The 25002-nt window shown below is 39.6% G+C and overlaps 1 protein-coding gene across 4 annotated transcripts in view; it reads right to left on the reverse strand.

The window, feature by feature from the left end:
• Positions 1 to 349: 349 nt before the first annotated feature.
• Positions 350 to 25002, reverse strand: part of PPARGC1B (PPARG coactivator 1 beta) — a 94781-nt gene continuing 70128 nt past the window's right edge. For 2 of the 4 annotated variants that reach the window (XM_044280707.1, XM_044280706.1), the window contains 9 exons: positions 24239 to 24355; positions 22906 to 23962; positions 19468 to 19504; positions 18459 to 18523; positions 16207 to 16903; positions 13646 to 13724; positions 9449 to 9567; positions 9203 to 9357; positions 350 to 5805 (listed from right to left, as the gene is read on the reverse strand). In XM_044280707.1, coding sequence (XP_044136642.1) covers positions 5702 to 5805; positions 9203 to 9357; positions 9449 to 9567; positions 13646 to 13724; positions 16207 to 16903; positions 18459 to 18523; positions 19468 to 19504; positions 22906 to 23962; positions 24239 to 24355 — 2430 coding nt within the window. In that variant the 3' untranslated portion in view covers positions 350 to 5701. The remainder of the gene's footprint in view (positions 5806 to 9202; positions 9358 to 9448; positions 9568 to 13645; positions 13725 to 16206; positions 16904 to 18458; positions 18524 to 19467; positions 19505 to 22905; positions 23963 to 24238; positions 24356 to 25002) is intronic. The other 2 variants (XM_044280709.1, XM_044280708.1) reach the window with 2 other exon arrangements.

Here is a 25002-nt window from a genome sequence, read left to right on the forward strand (position 1 = left end):
ATAAATATATATATATATATATATACTCATAGATGCTTGGGGCACATCTATAAAGATGTATACATATAACTACATATATATATAAAACTGGGGGTCTGAATGGGCAGCAATAAGCCCACCTACAAATATATATTATATACATAGAGATGTATGCTGACAAGGGGGCATACATACATCTCTATGTATACACCTATACCACCTGGACCGGCCCATGCAAAAGGGCCAATATATATGCATATATGTAAGGGCATATACATATACATCTAATACTTCCTTTAACACTACTACTGAATATGACTCATTTTTAAATGCAAAAAAGACAGAACAAAGCACACTTAAGACACAGATGTAGTGGATAATCTTTTACCATCCACGGTTTAGTTTTATTCATAGGCTGAACACAATTGCTATTTACAGTACATGAATGTAGAGATTCTACAGTTTATTTTGTAATGTAAACAAGAAACTCCTTATCCAGAGGAATAGAACTCGAGTAAAATAAGCCAGTCCAGAAAGTATTTACACAATTTAAAATATATTTTATATTCACTGGATAATACACTGAGTGATTTTGGTTAAATTATCATCTATGAAACTATAGGATCTGACAATGTAAAAATACAGTAAAACATTCTCTTCTTTATAAGGTAGACAGTTAAATCACACTAAAAATAAAAAATAAAGGAAATGGCATGGCAATACATACCATCTGAAAATAAATGTATGGTACATAAATAAAAAGATACAACTAAAATTAAAAAGTGAAATATAAAAAGAAAAAATAACCCTCTACCATGAATAAAACAACAAACAAATCATTCATACATATTAACCATTAATTCAATAATTAGCAGTGTTCTTTAAAAAAAATAGATTTATCCTGTAATTATAAATAACACAGCTGATGTGGTGTGGCAAAAACCATACACCGTCCTATTAAAATGTATTAAATTATATACAAAATATCCATCATCCTTATGTTATTCATAGTAATGCCCCATGCACCATGATCTAGATTATTACATTCTAGAGTAAAAGCTTAGGAGCACATCTACCCAGCATAAAGCACCAAACCAACAATCTTCCTAACATGGTCCAATAGACAGTTGTGGTTGGAAAGCTAAACAAGGTAACTCCAAAATGCAAATGCATGGTCATACCAACATCAATAAGGGAGGGGGGCAACCAGTTCTTCTATACTATTGCTTATGATTGGTGATGAATAAGAAGGCAAAGTCCTACTAGACACTCCTTAAAAACAGGGCAAACAAAGCAAGAAACAGGAATGTATGTACATGGTGAAAATAAACCAATCTGTAGAAAACAATTACATTCTATATTACAATAAAAAAAACAACACCACATCAAAACAATGGACAAAAAAAGGAATAAGACAACTGTCCCCAATGAGTGTGAACAGATGTTATAGTGTATTTTAAAAACAAATTATTAATAGATTTCTTATTTTTTATTTTCTTAGCTACCCCATAATATGAACATAAAAAACTTTGTCTGCTTAAGGCCTCATGCACATGACTGTGTCAGTATTGTTGTCCACAAACCATGGATCTGCAAAATACGGATACCTTTCGCGTGTACTGCACATTTTTCTTACTCCTATATAGTAGAAATGACTGTTCTTGTCCACAATAAGGACAAGGCTAGGACATGTTCTATAAGTTGCGGAACGGACATACGGATGCAGACAGCACACAGATTTTTATTTTTATTTTTTTGCAAATCTATAGAAATGAATTAGTCTTGGTTCTATCTGGAAAAAAAAAATATGTGGATCGCACACGGATGCAAAATACGGTCGTGTGCATGAGCCCTAAGGAAATAGTATCTCTGACCAGCCAGAACTACAAATGATTGTTAGCTCAGTTAGATGAACTACCACCATCATAGCCCACATATTAATGGAGCTGACATATTGCTTTTTCTTAAATTGGACAGAAAGGATTTCTTTATGAAGAAGATATTACTGATATTTAATGAATGAGATTAGCAAAAAATATAGATCCCGAAGAACTATAAAATAATACTCCACCATTTGCCATATACAGCTTCACGGTGCTTTTATGATTTGAATAAGCTAAAACATCATGTTTGTGAAGATGCAACAAAGCTAACTACCTTTGATGTGCTCACATGGTTATGGCTTCCCCAGATGCTATCATACAGGGCGAGATGTTGACAACATTATCCTAAAATAACAGTCCATTATGGAGAATAGCATCAGTCAGATAACACCTATAATACATTAGGCAAGTCTTTACATACATATGTATGTAGTAGTGTAAGTACTTAACATATACAAAGGTATACAGTCAACTCATCTCGGTGATGGCGGATGCACAGACATGTAAGGCTATAAGCAGCAGTTCAAATAGAAGTACACTTCACTATTCAATGAAAGAAAAGACAATCCAGGCTTTATGAATGCAACACCATAAAATCCTTCATAGTGACTGCTTACGCGTTTCAAAGTTATTGAAATGTGTAAGCGGTGACCAATGGTGTTTATGATGGATTTTATGGAGTTGTATCAATAAAGTCTGTTTGGTTTCACTTTCATCAGCTACTGGAACATACTTTATTTTTCTTATTTAAACAAACCATGTTGTTAATGTATGAGATATTTTTTTATTTCATTTGTAGTTCAACTAAAATGTTACCTATTATGTCAGTCCGGACATATATTTAATACTTTGCTATATATAATTTGTGATCTTGAATTATCTTGAAGGATTCCCAAATTTCTAGAACTTACATTGAGAAGGTTAATAACATACTTAATGGAAATACTGTTGGGTCCCAATGATCCTTGAAGTGAATGGGGCTGAGCATGATACCAAGCACAGCTGCTAGACAATGTAGGGCGCTGTGCTTGGTAAGCTGCAAAAAGGCCTGGAGCTCTGGTGCCTTCTCAAACATCTGATTGGTGGGGGTTCCCCATCGACCAGATACTGATGACCTATGGATCCTGAGGACAGGTCATCAGTAGTAAAATCCTGGAAAATCCCTATAATTTCCAAAGGATATTATCTGAACACTATGGTCGTTGATTGAGTGGTCGGGCAATTAAGCAGTCACAAAGGCTATTGCTTTTTGCATAAACAGATAGAAGGCCCAGCAATGCCACCTCACCCCCAAATCTGATGCTTTCCGAGACAGTTTCTACTCACTGATTTTGGCATTTAGCCTTCAGTTCTAGAATTTTTCAAGAGAACATAGCATACATATTCACATCTTGACATTCGCAATAAATATCCAACAGGTGCAGGTCTCAGAGGTGGGACCCACACATATCTCAAGAATGAGACCCCATCTAGCGGATGCCGTTTTCGAGATGAGATCTACACCTATCGGACATTCACGGGATATCTTGTGCATATGTCAAAAATGTCCAGATGGAAATAAGCCTTTAGCATCAACCTTTGTTTAAAACTTGCAAAGTACTTTGTTTAAAACTTGCAAAAACTTGCCCAACCCAATTCAAAAAAGGACAAGCCATCTGGAAATAAACTGTATAACCTAACTGAGCAGACTATAAGCATATCCCATAAATGAAAGAATTTTTATAATACAACAATCACAAACGATATCCTTGTCACCGTTATCACAGGCCACAAGCTACCATGAAATACATTCATAGGTGTTAAGTGCACACCATGTAATAAACAACGATAATTGAACATGGTCTATTAATGCAGATACTAGTGGTGGACCCGCTATAAGACTACCTGTGCGTGTATGCTTTGCATAATTGCTGGACAAGAAGCTTGCTAAACAATATCTAAAGGCCTCATGGAAATAAATTCTTAATAGTTAAATCCCTCAAAACACCAAGTTATGACTCAATATTCATGAAAGCTTCTGCCATCATGTCCACTGTCAGAATAAAGAGCAAGACAAAGTCGGTCAGCAAAAGGAAGCACTACTAGGACATTAGAAGCAGGGGATTCACTGGCCACGCATAAGCTCCAAGGAGTCGCCCACCTTCCACTGCCATTTTTAATCCTTGCGCAACTGAATCCCCAATGCAACATGTGCTTTGTGTAAACTGTAGACGTCTATTCTGAGACTATTCCATACACTGTTCTCAAATCTATCAGCACAGCACAAAACGTAACGATTCACCCTAAGGGCAACATCATATTCATATATATTTCTTTATATATAGATATTTATATTGTATCCTACAGTAAACTATATAGCAATCACATGTAAACATCATTGTTGTATGGGAATACTATGACAGAGAAAGGCAGATCTACAATAAGGTGTTTGCCAAAGAGGTATGTTCAATCCTGGGGTTTGCGGGAGCTGCTGGAAACTTTGGCAAAACATAAAAAAATAAGACCGGCGGTATCTACCGGTAACTATATAAGGCTATGTTTCCTAAACTACACATAATGGCTTAATCCTACATTCTAATCTACCCTGGTAAACATATATAAAGCGGCTTCAGCAGTCCCAGTTCTCAAGTGTAGATGATGCTATTTACAACGCTTCCAAGTCACTAAAAAGAATGGCTTTTATATACTAAGCTAAAATGTTAACCAAGGAACATTGCTGTCTGGGTCAGGATATGGCGGGCATTATTCCAGCTGTATATTGCTGTCAGTCACATCATGATATCGTGAAATCAATGCATACCATAAGGTGTGAAGGAGGCTTATCTCATTGGTAATCTTTGGGAAAGCATGTAACAGGAAACATTATCCACTGAACGTATGGTACTTGAGGATACAGGGCACTTACATACAACCCTAGATGGTGAATACTGGATTTATGGGACACCTGAAATGCAAAATTAAATCCTGCCTGCAAGTCAGTCGTTCCGATTTGCTGGACCATATGCCAAGGTGATCAGATCTAGAAACTGTATTTTCTTTACGGGCCTGGTGGACTGATACCTGCTGCACAAACGTTCTCATCTTCAGCATCAACTCTGAGAAAGGAATGTGAACGTCAGATAGTATTAAGTTCATTTTTTTTGTGCGAGTTTCCGACTGGATTTGAACTAATATAAAAGGAGAGGTTAAAATTCTAGAAAGAAAACTGTGGGAAAGGCAGGAGGAAAAACCAACAAGGACAAGAGGCTCTCCAGACGGTGAGATCCAATATTCTGACACATTGACTTGATTTTATCTTCAAGGTCATCTACGTTTTCAACGCCCCCCCTTCAGATTGTCCACCTGTACAGTCCGTGCCAAGGATTAAATCGCATCTTTTGCAAACACCTCACTAGAGTGCATAGTTCAAAATGAAGCAAACGACAATATGAAATACAGTACATGTGAACCATAAATACATTAATTTTTTTTTTTAAAGAATATATATTTCTTTCTATTAAAAGTAGTTTTGTAATACAGACTATTCACAAAAGACTTTGTGGTGGTTCATTTTACACACTACAGACAAAAATGTTTTGGAGAACACAGCTGCAATCACGAGGGGAGGGCAAAGGATGTTATGTCTACAGATGCACCCGAAAAATGCAAGGATACTCAAATGCGGCAGTGAGACAGCAACACCATGGGAAGATCACATACAGAAGCAGCTTTGTTCAATGTAAACATCAATTCAAAAGGATAACGTCTTTTTGTATCTGTATTCCACTTTGTTTCGAAAACGTAAACATGTTGGAAGTGCCTTGACTGAGGTATTGAGGTACTCCTCCAAAATAAGGCTGTCATCGATGCAGACTTCTCTGTGCCTCCTGCAGCAAGCTGTCAAAATCCATGGACTCGTACTTGCTCTTCAGTCCATCCGACGATGGCTCCACTGCATTTGAATCTGATGATCAAACAAGGAAGAAAAAAGTTACAGCAGTCAGTCAAATGTGTAAAATCAATTCCTTTCATGTAAAAAGGGACTTTATTTACGCTGTTCTGAAGCCTACTAAATGTATTTTTATTTGTTCTCCTTGCTACCAGCGAATGGACACATTCTTGTTTAAATCGGAATCTAGACTTTCCTCCAGACAATCTTCTGGACGCTCCAGCAGAACAATCTCCTGTCCCAATGCTTTGTTTCAGTGTTGGTAAAACGAATATCAGATACCAATATATTTTTTTGTAAATAAAACCAGATACTAATAAATAGGATTTTTTCTATTGTTATTTTCTGATCATAGATTTTTTAAAATCTGTTTTCTAAACATGATTATGGGGGCGGCCATCTTGCCTGAGCAGTTTTTAACAGCACTTAACATGTTTAATAGCAGCCACATGGACCACTGGAATCTGTAGACAGGAGATGACTTATTGACTTCTATGGGAGAGTTTTTTTTAGGCATGATTTATGACTTGTGCAGTGGAGGTGGATAAGCTGTGACATCACCTGTTGTGAATGGTAGATCGTGTGTTATCTATGCAGTGGTTTTATCTATAATTGTAATCCTACCAGTGATGACAATGAGATGACTGCTGAAAAGTGATCTCTACAGAACAGTAAGTGCTTGTCTATTAAAGTGGTTGTCCGGGTTCAGAGCCAAACCCAGACATACCCATATTTTCACCCAGGCAGCCCCCCTAATATTTAATGCTCCGATGCTCTCCTTTGCCCTGCACTAAACCGCGCAGGGCAAAGGCATTTTTTGTAGATCTACTGACATACAGGGCTCGCCATAGGGACTGCTAGGGAGAGGCTTCCGCCCAGCAGTGAGCCCAGTGATGTCACTGGCACTAATGGGCGGGCTTTAGCGCTGCCCTAGCCTATAAATCGGTGGGCGGAAGCCTCCTTCTAGGGCAAGGGAGAGCATTGGAACATGAAATGCTCTGATGCTAATATCAGGGGTACTGTCTGGGTGAAAATGGGGGTATGTCCAGGTTCAGCTCTGAACCCGGACAACCCCTTTAAGCTAAGTGGAATCAAAACTGCAAGGATCTGTCACCTCTCCTGATGTCTACTTGCATCCCACTTACAATAAAAGTTCTGGAACATCTTTTCACATAACTCTATGTTGTGCCATTCGTCTATTATTTCTTCTCCTTATGAATCAATTGCCAGCAGTCTACAATAAATGTCCAACTGGGTGTTACCAGTTGGGGAAGTGTCCTTGCACAGCCTACCACTGGCAGCACTGTTTGGACAGTGGCAAGCTAGGTAGGGCATGCCCCCAACTGGTAACACCCAGATGGATATTTAATGACGGCCACAGGCAATTCATTCATAAACTACCAGTAGGAATTATACTGGAATGGCACAACATAGTGTTATAATAAAAGATTCTCCAAAATTATCATTACATGGGGAATGCAAGTAGTTACCATAACAGACCTGTCAGGAGTGGTGACAGGTCCTCTTTAATATAGAAGGCTATTTCCTGAGGATGCATTCCGTTTAATAAGCAAGTAACATGTTTAAGGTGTTAACATTGACATAATCGGAAACTCACTAACTAATGAGTACTCTGCCTTAAAGAAGATCATATACAGGTCCTTCTCAAAAAATTAGCATATTGTGATAAAGTTCATTATTTTCTGTAATGTACCGATAAACATTAGACTTTCATATATTTTAGATTCATTACACACCAACTGAAGTAGTTCAAGCCTTTTATTGTTTTAATATTGATGATTTTGGCATACAGCTCATGAAAACCCAAATTTCCTATCTCATAAAATTAGCATATCATGAAAAGGTTCTCTAAACAAGCTATTAACCTAATCATCTGAATCAACTAATTAACTCTAAACACCTGCAAAAGATTCCTGAGGCTTTAAAAAACTCCCAGCCTGGTTCATTACTCCAAACCGCAATCATGGGTAAGACTGCCGACCTGACTGCTGTCCAGAAGGCCATCATTGACACCCTCAAGCAAGAGGGTAAGACACAGAAAGAAATTTCTGAACGAATAGGCTGTTCCCAGAGTGCTGTATCAAGGCACCTCAGTGGGAAGTCTGTGGGAAGGAAAAAGTGTGGCAGAAAACGCTGCACAACGAGAAGAGGTGACCGGACCCTGAGGAAGATTGTGGAGAAGGACCGATTCCAGACCTTGGGGGACCTGCGGAAGCAGTGGACTGAGTCTGGAGTAGAAACATCCAGAGCCACAGGTGCCGCATTCCCCAGGTCAAGCCACTTTTGAACCAGAAACAGCGGCAGAAGCGCCTGACCTGGGCTACAGAGAAGCAGCACTGGACTGTTGCTCAGTGGTCCAAAGTACTTTTTTCGGATGAAAGCAAATTTTGCATGTCATTCGGAAATCAAGGTGCCAGAGTCTGGAGGAAGACTGGGGAGAGGGAAATGCCAAAATGCCTGAAGTCCAGTGTCAAGTACCCACAGTCAGTGATGGTCTGGGGTGCCATGTCAGCTGCTGGTGTTGGTCCACTGTGTTTTATCAAGGGCAGGGTCAATGCAGCTAGCTATCAGGAGATTTTGGAGCACTTCATGCTTCCATCTGCTGAAAAGCTTTATGGAGATGAAGATTTCATTTTTCAGCACGACCTGGCACCTGCTCACAGTGCCAAAACCACTGGTAAATGGTTTACTGACCATGGTATTACTGGGCTCAATTGGCCTGCCAACTCTCCTGACCTGAACCCCATAGAGAATCTGTGGGATATTGGGAAGAGAAAGTTGAGAGACGCAAGACCCAACACTCTGGATGAGCTTAAGGCCGCTATCGAAGCATCCTGGGCCTCCATAACACCTCAGCAGTGCCACAGGCTGATTGCCTCCATGCCACGCCGCATTGAAGCAGTCATTTCTGCAAAAGGATTCCTGACCAAGTATTGAGTGCATAACTGAACATAATTATTTGAAGGTTGACTTTTTTTGTATTAAAAACACTTTTCTTTTATTGGTCGGATGAAATATGCTAATTTTTTGAGATAGGAAATTTGGGTTTTCATGAGCTGTATGCCAAAATCATCAATATTAAAACAATAAAAGGCTTGAACTACTTCAGTTGGTGTGTAATGAATCTAAAATATATGAAAGTCTAATGTTTATCAGTACATTACAGAAAATAATGAACTTTATCACAATATGCTAATTTTTTGAGAAGGACCTGTATATAGTTCAATAGTACCATGAGAAGTATGACTGAGAAAAAGGCCTAAATTATTGTTTTCTATCAAATTAAGTTGATTTTAAGGTTCTCAATATGTGTGCTAGGTCCACAATTTGAGGAAGGAAGAAAATTCAGGACACGACATAGGTTTCTCACAGACATGGCCAATAAATTTACCTAGATCAGTGTATTTAGTCCAAAAAAAGTGCCTGAGACCTCCGCTGCTCATATAAAATGCAGGCTCATTCCTTTTTCTCAGGGAAGTGCCCTTCTTTAGGGACAACACAGCGTCCTCATGACAACGATATGTGATTAAACCGTATTTATCTCCCCTGGAATACAAAACAGGAAGGAAAAACTTCAAGACTTTACTAAAATGATATGTATGGTCGGGTGAGGACAGTTACTAGACTTGGCTTGTACCTGTTTCTGCTAAGGACGAGACATTCAGTGATCTCTCCAAAGACTTCAAACCTCCTCTTCAGCTCATTAGCATTAATGCTGTTGGAAAGGTTTCTGATGCAGATGAGGCGCCCTTCATCCTGTAACACAGAGGACAATCCAAGTCAGAATGTCAGTTGTATGAGTGTTACAAGGGAGCCACTAAACATTATGCTAGAGAGCAGCAGCTCAGAGCGGAGCGAAAGTTCCTGTGAATGCCGGCCCGGTGGCATTAGTGGAATACAGGCTCCAATTATTATGTAACCTATGTTCTGGTAAAGGTGAGTGAAGGGATCTGCTGCTGAGCTGCTAGATCATCTGAATCACCCTCACCCATGAAGCATGTGATGACAAATGTGTATTGTACAAAGCGCTGATGATGCAACTCTCTAATATAACCTTAAGAGAGGTTCCAGGGAAGATCTTCACAGCAAGCTGCAGAAGAACAAATGTAAGCTACAAATGTAACTTGGGAGAAGTAAAAATCCTTAAACCCCTGGTGATTCACCTTCTATTATTGTCTATCTTTTAATAATTTTACAGACATCAGCCCTCATTTACTATTGTGGCTGCGCCTGAATTGTGGTATAATTTGCACTAATGTTTGATACATTTATGGTGCAGTTTGCAAGCATGAGCTATTTATGTAAGAAGCGAGCAAAAATGAATAAGCCATTGCACCATGCCTCCACTAGACAACCCCATTAAGCCAACGACATGACCCCCATAACGTAGCAGGAAAGTCGCTTGGCCTAATGGGGTTGTCTACTAATTCGATGTCATCAATATCAGATTGGTGGGGGTCCAACGCCTTGCACCCTTGTGATCAGCTGTTCTGGAGCAGCTCCAACACAACAGAACATTGCGGCTCTTTCTCTTGTGTAGTGGACGGAGCTGATTACTGCCGCGCTGCTCCCACTGAAGTATGGACACAGCAGTGTAGTTTTGATGCTGGAGCCACATCGGTGGGGGTGTGAGGGGTTTGACCCCTCTCGATCAGATATTGATGGCCTATCCCTAGGGAAAGGCCTTCAATATAAAAATACTGTACAACGTCTTAAAAGGTACACCATTATATTAACACTAAATTCTGCCACAGTGTAAGCCAACTAATAGGTGGTATAAAGGTAGACAAATTATATAGCCAAGCACTACATTTATCATCAAGCCTGAGCTGTTGTATTAATTTTATTGGCATCTTTAGACTGCCTGTCTATAGTTCATCCCCTGAAGTCATTTTTACAGCATAGATTATAACTAGGGATGAGCGAATTAACTTCGGATGAAACATTTGAAGTTGATTCGCATAAAACTTCGTTCTAATACTGTACGGAGCAGGAGCTCCCTACAGTATAACAATGTATTGGCTCTGATGAGCCGAAGTTATTGCTACGGGAAGTCTCGAGAGATTCATAAATTAATTTGTACTGTAAAAAAACATTTCCTAAACTCGGGTTCGGTTCCAAGGTACTTCGAGAGGTAATAACTTCGGCTCATCTGAGCCAATACATTCTAATACTGTAGGGAGCTCCTGCTCCGTACAGTATTAGAACAAAGTTTTATGCGAATCGACTTCGGATGTTTCACCCGAAGTCCATTCGCTCATCCCTAATTATAACATAATTTTACTCTGCCACCCTACGCTACAATTTCTTTGAGGAAAGGGGTCGGCAGGCCCCAGTCACATAGCATAAGGTTCAATGTGTTATTTGGACACCATTACAAAAGTCTAAACAATATAGCCAAGCATTACAAAGTATATCAATATAATCTGCATGTGAGACCATACATTCAAGGGAGCCACTCTTTATACCGGTTACTAGTACCTAAATGTGCAATTATTTCCTGCACTGCTATATCCAATCATCAGACATGTAGAAGCATCTCGTACCCAAGTACAACATATATTATGTATATATTATGTATTTAATATGATCAGCTGGTCGGCGCTTCCCAAAATCAAAATGACAAATCCTATTTAAACCTGCTGAATTATGTAACACGCATTAAAAATTTGAAGCGTTTGCACCACTCTTCCTTTATTGAATTTCCAATAAATTTGGCTGGTAGCGGTGTAATTTTGAAAGACATTGTGGTCCATTTAAACCCAGGCAGCAGTGGAGCCTGTTGGCTCTTAGGTAAGAAGCATTTTATTCCACAATGTCCACATGAGTAATGTCAAAATCTGCAACCTACAGATATCTGACTACGGGGAGGACGTACCGTAAAACTGCATCAGTAATGATGAAAGTAATTGGCTCAATATTGCATAAAAAATGTACCGTTCTATAGAAACAATTTCTTTTTTGGTTTTCTTTTTTGGTATAGATCCACTTTTTAGCCTCACACAAGGGGTTGTCCCACGAAAAATATTTTAGTTTTAAAACCAGCACCTGGATGTGAATTCTTTTGTAATTGCATGCAATTAAAAATTTAGCATAGCCACTGATTTATTCAATAAAATGTATCTGTATAGCGCCACCTGCTGTTTTTTTTTTTATTATTTCTTTATCCTGCTCACTAAGATGGCCGCACATGCTCAGTTTCATCCTACAACTACAATACTTCCAGAGCTGATGGGGAGAGCTGAGACATGCCTCCTGAGCTGTGATAGGGAGATCATGGACACGCCCCCTGAGCTGCAGAAGAAAAGACACACCCCTGAGCTGTCAGCTTGATAAATCTAGCAGAGCAATGAATGGGGAGATCTCTGGATCCATGTGAGGTACAGGGCTGGTTCTAGCTTTGTTAGAAAGAGATTTCTATGTGCTATATGATCTCTGATAACCCCTTCAAGGTAAATTTTGGGTGTTCTCTTTCTGAGGCAAAGATCCAATCTGTACATTCAGCAGGTTGTGTAAGTGGACAGATGAAACTTTTTTTTAGAGGGTGGTTTAAGGGAGAATGGTGGTCTACTAGCACTTCATAGTAAATAAGTAGTACAAACGCCTGGTTCTATTTATTTTTCACAATATACAGTAAGTAGCAGCATCTTCAATTGAGAAAATACTTGTTAGATATGTAGATGACCAGGAACTAGTGACATATTTGGAAAAAAATTAACACAGGCTGAACTTAAAGGAAGACGTAACAGTGTTGACACATGCACTATAAATAGGAAAATATCAGAACGGAGATGAGAGAATATAAGGCATGTTCAATTTTCCCCTCATCTTCGATGACACTTGCCTTTGGCCGGCACCAATTTCGTGAACAACCTTCAGTTCACTGAGCACTTAATGGAGAAAAGGCTGATATATAAAAGAAATTTGTGCACTTGGCCTTGAAGGGGTATATGACAGGGGAAACAAGACATGGAGGGGATGCAGAGCTGACATATATTTTCCTGACAAGGAAGGCTTGCTGGGCTTACGGAATTTGAGTTTTAGCGGCCTAAAGGCCATGTACATCTTTGGTGGTGATTGTTCTTTATTCTCTCATTGCATATAAAATGAGGCAACTATGAAAAAAGCAGCTCTCGATGTGACCAGCCCATACGCAGAATAATGTGGCCAGCTATGAAAAATCTGCCCGGCTTAGATTTAACAATCCAGGAGTAAATAGCTTCTCAGTAGACTTGAGGACCTCTTTTTATAGTAGCAACTTCTGTGATCTGTAGATGCACTAGGTATTTACATAGGCTTCTTATAACACTACCTAGGAGTAATATATATATATATATATATATATATATATATATATAGATATATATTTATATATCTATATATACACACATGCAATTTTACAGCTGGCCTTGTTGCTGCTGGGTCAACTGATGTATAGAGAACTTTTCTGGAAAGCTGCTGTGTCAGGAAGGTTCACTGACCTCCAGAGCATTTCTCTTGCTTACCTAGTAGATCATATCCCCAAGGCCTTTGTTACAGCCTGACCCTGTATACAACACCTTTGCAATGTAAAAGCATTTTCAGCATACAAGTTACCAGCATTGGTTTAACACAAGGGAATCGTATGCCTTCCACAGTAGACAAGCAACTATGAGTAGTCAGAGGCCATGCATTTAATGCAGGTGTACTTCACAGGCTGAGCTTTTAGGCTGGTAGAAATGGACTATTTTAGGATCCCATACGATGTTTGAAAAGCAAGTGTTTTTTCCTTGCTTTGCTGCATTGAGGTGAAGGCTGAGTTAAAGCAGAATGTATAGAATGCTTCACTACTCACAATTGCCTTTTGCCTCCGCCCTTGGATTTGCCTCTGGCTCAAGTTTCCAGTCTGTCTCTGCTCATTGCTTTCATATCTGCTTAAGAACAGATACAAGAAACATACATCAAAATTGGTAATATTTATATGTATATATATTCATACATTCATTTCCTATTGTCACCCACAGAGAAGCCATAAAGTGGATTATGCAAAAAATAAATGTCACAGAAATGAATAATTTAAAGTAGTAACTCCTGCTATTGCAGAAAACCCCTGGGCCATCTCATCTACTGTGACCAGATACTAGGCATCCAGCCCAAGTATCGGCACTGGAGAACATAAAATATGGCCGACTGAAAGGTTATTGCAAACTAAGCATTGTTAGAGAAAGAAAGCTGATGCCACCTAGCATTTATTTCATCTGCTACTTTCACTAAATATGTCTATATACCCAAGAAAAAGTAGACTTAAATGGTCAATATGCTTTCAACAAACTTTGCAATAATCAACAGTATAGGTCAATATACAGGAAAAAACTTTATAATATACGGTATATTAGGAATATGCTCCTTTCTCCCTCTAACAGCTCACCCCTACTCTCTGTAAAGAATTCTATAGTCAACATGTCTGTGTATTTTGTCTATTTCTGCACTTCATCCTTCCTCTTCACCTCTCCATAGTCTTCTATGGGCAGAATGTAAGCAGATCCTTTTTTTCATTTAGAATTCTTTTATACCTTTCATTGCCATGAGGTTGCGCTTCTCAGCACACTACAGTACATCCATTGCCGATGCTCAAGGCTGTTTTCCGTACAGCTGGTCGTCGGGGTTTAGTCTCATCTCACCTTAGTAATGGCAATATTAGACAACCCCTTTAAACAGACACTTTAGCATGTAATACACTATATTATCTAAAAAAGGAAAAAAGATCCAGCACACAAACTATGGATAAAATCCAGTTTCTTTATTGTAGTCTTTTTAAAATTCCATAGTCATTAATAAGACAGATTGTCGAAACACGTAGACAGCAACATACTCCGGTCAGCCTATGGAATTTTAAAAAGACTACAATAAAGAAACTGGATTTTATCCATAGTTTGCGTGCTGGATCTTTTTTTTTCTTTTTTCTACAATTGTTTCCCTTGCCTGGGGTTCCTTGCACGACTATGGAGTGGAGCGGTGAGCTGGAATATTTTGTTATATGTTTATTCTATATTATATAATATATATCCCCATGCTTCTATACCTGATAGTGTTATTAATCCCCTTCCCCTACCGTTTCCACTTTTTTCCCATATTTTTCACAAAGTGGGCACATTGCTTCCTTGAAATATCCCAGCCTTCAAAACCATATACACATTATACCATGCTATTACAGATTCACAAATTTTACCCTTTACTGTATGTATCTCTTCGATTACCTATATTCATTAATTAAGTGACCTAAGAGGAAGAAAAGTAATTAAACTACAGTACATCCATGGTGCCTTAATCTTTACTCATCCTAAAGGTGGCCATACATATTAGATAGAAGTTGGTTAATGGTTGAACAATCATCTTGTGGACGATTATTTCTCAGACACGGCCATACACGTTTTACTGCCCCTAGACACTCCGTGAAACTGGGCGACAGATGAAAGATCGTTTTGGGGATGTTCTTCCAAAAGAACGATCCTTTGTCCATAGAGGATCTTTCGCTGAATGAAAAATCTTTCGATGCCTCTTCAGACAATGATTGTCTGTCATGGGTCGGCTAAAATGATCATCCATTGTAAAATTTCACCTGATGAATGATCATTTTGTTTGAAATGGTCCATTTTGATCAAATTTAGACTAATGTGCATGGGTACGTTTAGCTTCTTAAAACTGAATCGTGCATGCTTCCCCTTCCAGATGACTTCCAAAATTATAGAATCCAAAGAATTATACATCTTATCAGGTACCTGATGATACTGGGCTATTAGAACATGTAGCCACAGTGGCAAAATAAACATTTTTACTATCATAATTCTACTGGGAAGCTATCCAAAATCTGGGCCACGTTCAGATTCATACAATCCCTTATATCTCAGGGACCAAGGCATTTCACCCATATATATCTATATCCAAGTGTATATAGGCCAGATTTTGCGCAGTTTATCTCATTCCAGAGAACAGACCATATTCTTAAAAAATATACCTTGCTTTTCTAACGCCTTTACTAAAATTGTCCAAAAACAAAGGAACACCATCTGTTTATAATAGTATCCTAACTTTCAAGCCTGGAAGGCCCCTCCTAATCTGTTCCTTTAGTGAGCTACCAGTCAGACCTGTCTCCTAGGATTGACTTATCAAAGAATGTTCATTAAGAAATGGGCAAAGTGGGAGGAACAGTTATAAAATATAATACAAAGTTTCTTATAGTCACCTCCACTACTGTTTTATTCAAAGTTTGTTGAAAGTACAGAGACCACCTAAGTAACACTTAAAGTATAAAAAAGTAACAGAGGATCAAGTGCATAGTGTCCCCTTATTTCTGCCATTGTGGGGAAAGTTGGGATGGTTCCACATCATTAGATAAGTTGGTTAGTATAAGTGTACCTGTTTGTCCTCTTGCTGTCAGACAAGCTTATGATTCTAGCAGAGGTCTGACTCGGACGATAGCTCTGTAGCTTGGGTTGGGGACTCCTTCTAGAACACGACTTTGTTCTAATAGGTGACAGGCAGACCTCATCAGCAGAGCTGCAGTCACTGTCACTGTCCTCAAAAACAGAGTCATACTCAGGGTTAATACATGTAACATCATCCTCTTCTTTAAGAGTATTATCTGGAAACCCAAAATGCTTGGTGAGACTTGCTCGAATCTCATGGTCTTTTAACACTTTACTGTCTTGGGTTAAAGACCCTTTAGTGATTTTTCTCTGTGGTACTTGAGGTACCGGCTGCTTCTTTTTCTTTTCACTATATCTTGGGATATCTAGAGACTTCAGTACTTTTCTCTGGACCAGAGTTTCGGATTTATTAACCTGGCAATAATCATGGTCTCCAAAAGACCGGGAAAATGGCCTTTTAATTCCCAGGGACAGAGAGTTTGCTGCAAGGGACTCCGTTCGACTCAGATGTGCAAATAGTTCAGTCCTCTCTGGCTGCTTCTTTGAAAGCTTCCTATTTACAGACAGAGGTTCTTCAGCAGGTTCTTTCATGATTGGACCTTTATTTACAGATTCCGGACTTATCTCTGGTTTGTACATGTCTTCTTCTGCAGGCTTGTATGGGGGAGTAGTGGGTGGGGTTAGTCCTATGGGGGGGAAAAGATAAATGTTAGCATTGTTAACAGTCTATATAGTATATGCAATCCATACTGAGCATGCTTAATCAAAAAGATAGATCGGAAAGACCCGATCTGCCTCATTCTGCATTAAATAACAATTCTAGCACTCTCATATGTATTTAGCACTCTGTGCTGTGTTTTTCCTCTGTTATTCCTATGAATAAACTGACTTCAGGGTGTTACCAGTTGGAGGTTGACGATACGAACTTTAAAGTTGCCCAAATCAGTGCTAACAATGGCAGACTATGTCGGGACACACCTCACTGAAAAAAAGAAGGAACTGTAAAGCTTAGTTGGGTCTTCCAGATAACAGATCCAAGATATATGTAGGAAGTAGAGATGAGAGAACTGATTCTGTAGAATAAAAATTAAAGCCAAATCTTTTCAAAGACACCAGAATGTAATTGACAGCTTTTCAGGGAGATTGAATCATTTTCGATTGAAATTCGCTCATCACTAGTAAGAAGATTAGACCAGTGTAGCCTGATCTCAAAGACTTCCAGAACAAAAGGGCTCTAAGCATCGCTCTACTGAACACCTGACAACATTCTGAATAAATAGTAAAGGCAACTAAACAGATCACTAGAACCTGCGCTTGATCAAATAAAAGTTTTTGTTTTTTTATTGAAGTGATGATTAAAAGTCGAGATATAAAACGCGTTTCAGGGTGCTGTCCCTTCATCAGTTACAAAGAACAATCAGTACATGCTTTGTAACTGAGGAAGGGGCAGGACCTCAAAACGTTTTATGTCTTTTAATCATCACTTGAATGAAGACCGCTTTTATTCGACCAAGAGCGGGTTCCAGTGATCTTTTTAGTTGGCTTCACTGTTTATACATCTGGTTTCATCCAGTGACGAGGATCATGTGGACCCTGCGGCTGACCCACTCTTCCATTTCTGAAGCCCTTGCTATACCCCTCTTCCGTTGTTGTGGCTTGCTTAACACCACCAGGTAAGCATGTAATTGTGCTAATTGTGGGTTTTTGGTGTATCACCTAATGTTGAGCTCTGCCTTATTCTCTATGCAACAGTCTGAATAAATCATTGTGGTTTAAGATCAGACTTTTAAGACTTATTGTATGTTTTCAGTTTAAAGTGGTTGTGCGCTGTAATGATACAGATGATGTGCCCTCAGAATAGGTTATCAATCTGACTCCCAGCAGCCCCACCGGTCAGTGTTTGAAGAGACCGTCAAGCTCGTGAGAGTACGGTTCATGTTCAGTTTTTACCTGCAACCTGTCTAACTTGTACAGTAGCAGCAGTGAAGTATAATTACAACTTCTTGTCCCATTCACTTTAATGGAATGAGCAGTAATTACACTGCACCGCCAATCTGATATTGATGACCTATCCTAAGAATAGGTCATCGATATTATTGCAGTGCACAACCGCTTTAAGACCACCACACAGAAATTCACTAGGCTGTCCTGCAGTGGTAATTCTATTCATATAACAATTTGCTAAAATACTGCAACACGACTCAATAAAGGGGAAGTGCATAGTAACAAACAGATTCGTACCTGCAGTCCCACACAGCTCAACAGTAAGTCCTTGCTCAAAAGTTCTCTTCTCAAATGCAGAGCTGCTGTAAAATAACACAGGTAAGCGATTTTCTGTGTCAAAGATTCCTAGCTTTCCCATCATTCCTCAGGCATCGGCTATGCTTTTAGGGTTTTTGAACACAGATGTGCCTGAAGAATATGACCCACTCCAATAAACCAATATCCACACACATAATAATCTTAAGGTGTTTGCTGCGGAGCCTCCCCACATTCCAAATCATACTATGCATAGAAACCACAGCATAGCAATCACATAGTTAATTTCATATTTCCAAGTGAGCACAGAATCACCACTTACGACCATGAGGTACATCAAAGTGGGGTCTTTCTTTATTGTGTTATCAGACTTAAATCCATAGTTTCAATACAGTATATTGAGAAGGCTGACTTTGCGCAGATGGGGCAAATTATATGCAAATATTGAAGAATATGATGTCATTAAGCATATAGGAGATTTACTTTGCTATCATGAGCACGTTTATGCAATGTCTGAATTAAAAGGCCAGAATACTACTTTAAGATGATCAAATCAAGAAGTCAAGAGCCTTTTACATGAGGCAACAGTAACCCAAGCGATTGCACCCATGGTCTAGCGAGTGCACAATGAACAAAAACGTGCTTGTTTGTTCTTAATCATATCTTTTATATGGACTACAAATTGTTTGACAATAGCACATCCCAGCATAAAAACAGGTAGGAGATATACGGTACTTAACGTTCCACAAGGTGGCGGTAGGAAGCATTGTGCATGTACAATACAACAAAAAATCTTATGGTATTACTACAATTGCATTGCCTACAAATTTATGAATGGGCTTGTAAAGGTGTATGTGCCTCCTAACCAGTGGCATACCATTAAACTATGCGTTCCCCATCAAAACAAAAAAATAAAATTAAGAAAAAAATTATAATAAAAAAAAAAAAAAAGATATATATGCATATTTGTATGTATATAATTTATGCTTACGTTTCAGTCAAAGTCAATGGAGAGCATCTGGTATTATCTGAAAATATAAAAGTAAAAATTATAGAAGTATTGGTATATAACAAAATACATTCATGTCATATGTGCAATACTAAGTCTCCCCACCTGATGGTGCTACAGCCTACAGAAAACTAAAAGCTGTCCTAGTGATAAAACACTTGCTCTGACCAGAATGCTGAAATACCAATTATTTGTACCATACGAGAGATGATTATGAAATGTGTATGCTGAAAAACACACTGTTCTTTGCTTCAATAGGAACTTTCACTGTAAAATTTGTAGAAGCTCCGCCAACACATGCTACTTTGTATATATACACAGTATTACCAATACTTCACATCTTGTTTCTACACATTTACTAATCAAATCACAGTGCATATTTCACATGGAGTACATGGACGCAGATGTATGCATGTATCCTTTAGGGCTGACTGCCTAGACTGTCAAGGAAGGCATATCACTTGGTGAAAATACTGAAACATAGAAAGGTACGGTCATTCAAAATCCTATTCTGATTTATCATGAGAATATCACAATGGTGAAGTAACTGCCCACTGGCACTGCTTGGAGATTTCTGTTCCTGAAAATCTGACAACATTCTACGCACACTGATTAGAATGGACTTTTGCTCATATGATTGTGGCAGATCTTTGGTAACAAATCTCTGTACAGTGCCAAAAAGATTTAAGGGGTACATACAACCCTCAGTCAGTGGAGGACTGAGATATTAAGATTTATGTAGTCTTCTGGTTTGATGGAACTGATGTATAATTTGTGTGCTTTCTGCAAAAACATAGAACACATCCTATATATGTCCGCAAAATGCGGACCGCGGACCCATTAAAGTCAATGGTTCGGCAAAAATTAGGATGCAACATGGACGGAATACATCGTTTGTGGACTGTAAAACAGACACAGTCATGTGCATGAGGCATAACAGCTCAGATGCTGTGGTCGCAGCATCTGAGAGGTTAAATGATGAGATTTGGAGTTTTTTTCCAATCCCGGCAGGTGGCACCTGTATTACAGAGTGGGTATCCGAGCCTACTCCATATACACACCATGTGCGTATGACTGATATATCACTCATAAAGTGCTTAGAATGTAATATTTAAGGCCGCTGACTAATTTAAATTCAAACTATGTGAAAGATTAAATCTTCAACTTCTTTGCACCATAAATACTTTTCGTTTATTTCTTCCTTCCTTCCAAGAGCCATAACCTTTTAGCTTTTCCATTCACATAGCTATATGACATGGGCAAGTTGTCTTTTTAATGGCACCATTTAATCTATCATATTATGTATTTAGGCCCTGTATTTACTGGGTTTTATTTTTACCATGTTCACTGTGTGGTAAAAAAGACATATTACCTTTTTTGTGCAGGTCAGTACGATAATAACAATACCATATATAGATCGTTTTCTTACAAAATACAACTTGAAAAAAATTAAATAAACATTGAAGAAATCATTTTGCATTACCATATTCTAACACCCATAACTTTTTTTTATATTTCCATCTACAGGGCTGTATAAGTCATGTTTTTTGTGGTGCAAGTTGTAGGTTTATTGCTACAATTTTAGAGTTCATACGACTGTTTGACAATTTCTTATTCTATTTAGGTAGCAAGGTGACCAAAAAATGGCACTTTGATATTTTACACCATCAATGATAAAATACCTATACTATACTTAGATTTAGTCCCCTTAGGGGACTTGAACATGCGATTGTTTAATCACTTATACAAAAAATACTTTGTGGCGTCTTCCGTCTCATAGATAGACTACAATGGCTTGCCTGGAGCCTTCACAAAACCCAAGGCTGCCATGACAACAGATTGGCACCCTGCGATTTTGCCGCAGGGGAGTGATGAGGGTTCAGTCACTACTGATTGCAGCATTTAAGGGGTTATGTATCAGTGATTACCATTATCTTTGATCACAGTAGTCATCCGTCGGCTATGGTGGGTGACTGCTGAGCCAGCGTCAAATTTAAACTCCCAACATCCACAGGGGTTAAACCTTTTGCCCCACCAGACTGTTGTCTATGCATTTTTTTAAGTAAAAAATATATACTTAAAGGGGTGGTACACCTTTGTGGATTTTTTCTACAGAACGCAGCAGACCTGTGATGGTAGTCATACTTACCTGATTTCATCCATTGGGTTCCGACTGCATTGCTGCTCCTCTGGCTCTGTGGGTCTTTAAGTCAACATCTGGTTTGAAGCTGGGTCACGTGAGCTTTGCAGCTAAAGACTGGCCAAAGCAGTGACCTAGTGACATGACCTGGCGTCAAACCTGATGTTTGACCTGGTGGGGCAGCGATGGATTTGGAACCCCATGGCAGAGGTCAGATAAGTATGATTACCATAGTGGATCTAGCCACACTGTGGGGTCTGTAGAAAAAGTCCACAAAGCAACAACTCCTTTAAGGCACATCAGCAGTGACTAACGGACCCCACGGGCACAGTGCTATTCTTTCGGTCATAAACAATGGAATATTTAATGGATGCTCTTAACCTAAAATTCAGAAGTAAATCAGATGCGGGTTGTAGTTTATGACCATCTGTAATCTGCCTATCGTAGAAAAGGCATTGGCTCTTTTATATTATCCGTGTCTGCTGATATGCTGACATAAAAAAAGAGGGGAGCTGGCATTCTCACTAAAAGATGCAAGTCCAAAAAACATAAGAGGGTATTGATGCAGGTTTACCAAAGCTATTGTGGTACGGTAAAGGGAAGGGGTGTATATCCCACCCAGGTTCCTCAACTGGGTGAGATAAGTAACATCCAGGAAGATGGCCCTGGCTTCAGCAAACGTAGTTGCTGGAGCTATTTTGGTTAAAGTTCAAGGGCTGGATTTTATTTGGACTGGGAAGGTAGATTTGATAGAAGGAACCTCCCCAATCCACCCCCCATTCCAGGGCATGTGCGATCCCCAGGTGTAGTCCAGCTGGGATCGTTAGGGGGAAATAAAAGCACATCCCAGGCTGTCAGTCTGAGGAGTTATGCCTGAAGAAGCCTAGGAAGCTGGCTTGCTTGCTAGCTATGGAAGTCTGATTCCCTAAGTGTGACCTGCGCTCAATAGGTGAGCTAGCTCAGAACTTTGTGTTAGTTAGAGCCCAGACAGGCAGGGGTTTACTTTGTTTTGTTTATGTTTTGGTGGTGCTGGAACCTCACCTCACCCAGTGAGTTATAACTGGGAAGGAATAACCTGTATTTGCTGTGGTGCCAAAGAAAGTAAAGCACAGTTTGGACATTAAACCCGTTGTCTGAGAAGATATCTGTCATCGCCGCCCTGCTTGAGAGCAATCCCTTACACTATATACCTGCGATTCTAGTGTGTGAAATCTTCAATATGGATACAAATAATCTCAAACTGCTATTCTAGTCAAAACCAGTTTTCAGGTCTGTCTTACCTAGGGGATGATACTGTTGGTTGACAATGTCACTGTGTGCTTCAAGGGCATCACTCTCAAGGATATCCAACTCCAGTAGTGCTCTGTCCAGTTCTATCTGGCCATTTGTTTGATTTGACTCATCAACTTCTATTTCAGCAACCTGCTCTTCATCAACAAAAGGTTCCAATGTCAAACAGAGGTTCTGTGCGTCTGGGGGCTGGCTGTCAGCATCTCTCCGTGCTGTACATGTCTGTGGGGATGCTTCTTCATTAAACCAGAACTCTGGGTTTAGTCTGCTCGAACGTCTCACATAAACAGAGCATTCCTGTTTAGAAGCAGATTTATTGGTCACCGGCTCTAGAGCATTTTGTGCTGGGCTTCCACAATCTGCCCCTATACATTGGCCCTCTTTCCTGAGAGCCAGATATGGCTTTACAGTTTTTTCAAGCACAGGTCTGATCCCCTTCCCCAACCCTCCTTCTATTTTATCTTGGAGCAAATGGCTACAAGATAAATGAGAGAATGCTGCATATACTGGCTGTGCCAGCCGGTATGGCTTGCTCACGTCCTCACAAATGTCTCTTGCTAGGAGTTCTTTCAGAATGGAGGACCCAGACCGGGTTCGCCTTGTCCTTTTAACCATGCCCAATGCAAGACAGCTCCCTTTGGCATTTGCCAAGTTTACTTTATTTTCAAAAGTATGCAAGGACTGTGTGGAATCGCTTTTACGTCTCTTCAAGAGACTGTTAGATTGCTGGTGTTTTTCATCACTATGATGCTTTTTGAGTGGAAGGCAGTAGGTGTGCATATACCGAATGAGGTCTACCACCACTTGCTTTTCCTTCTCACAGGTGAACTGTGGCTCTTGACCTTGTAAAGCAAACACTGCTGAAGAGCTCGCAGATTCATCTTCACTGTGCTCCTCTTCATTTGTTTGGTGTTCTTCGTTATTGCTTTCATTCTTAGCTGCAGGTTGAGGGACACATGTGGTTGATACCAAATGCCTGTGCAGTTCACTACAGCTTCTGTCCAGTGCTTGAGCAATGCCAGCAGGTCTTTCTGTTGAACTCTCCACCTGCAAAACAACTCATAATCAGTAATGACCAAGTATCCTTGGGCACAACTGGTTCCACTCTCCAAAGTTCAAATACTACACAAACTGTCAGAATGGCAAGTACTGTGGATATACTGTATGCCTATGGCCAAATTGATGAATGCTGAAAGGTCTGGCATACACTGATGATCTTCCTAGAACTATACATTCTCCCAAAAGTACATACAAAGAAAATGAACTACACTCACACCCATCACATTGCCAATGTTAACAAGAACATGCACAAACTGACTTTACCTTCAAACACTGACGCTGAAGACGGACCTTTGAGGTTCCTTGATGTCGAGAGCTGCTCTCATTGTGTGTATCAAAGCCTGTGGGTGTCTGTGCTGGAGAAAGAAGCAACTTCTTAAGCTGTAAGAGATGAGGTGAAGACACATCAGAGACCATACATTGACAATAAAACAAGCTTAAGTATATACAATTAACACACCATTAAAATACTAGCATGGCTTTCAATACATAAGTGTGCTCTAGTAGATTCCTCTGAACACAACACAAGACATCATCCACTCTCTAGTAGTACATATCAGCATGTCTTATGAGCGGCAACAGAAGATTGCAGGGACCACAACATATCTTGCTGAAACCAATACCTAGATTAAAAGGGTTGTCCAGCCATTAATACTTATGACCTATCATCAGGATATCTGATTGGTGGGGATCTGACACCTGGCACATTGCCGATCAGCTGTAGAACGAGGAGGCGGCTCTCCATGCGAGCGCTGCTTTGTGGTCTTCACACTACGAGGTGTCTTCCCTGTAGTGGTGGCCTAGTGTAATTATATGTGCTCCATTCAAGTTAATATAGCAAGTACTTGTAATTATACTGCACTTCCAAGCAGGGGCGTTGCTAGGGTCTGAAAACATCCGGGGCACAAGCCCATTGTATCATGCCCCTTCTGTGAAGCCATGCCCCCATCCCATGAAGCCACGCCCCCAGGGGCATTCACAGTAGTTATTAACCCCTTTTTAGCAGTCCCCCCTTCACAGTAGTTATT

Source organism: Bufo gargarizans, chromosome 2, assembly GCF_014858855.1.
Source record: "Bufo gargarizans isolate SCDJY-AF-19 chromosome 2, ASM1485885v1, whole genome shotgun sequence".
In the NCBI taxonomy this organism is placed as follows: Eukaryota; Metazoa; Chordata; class Amphibia; order Anura; family Bufonidae; genus Bufo; species Bufo gargarizans.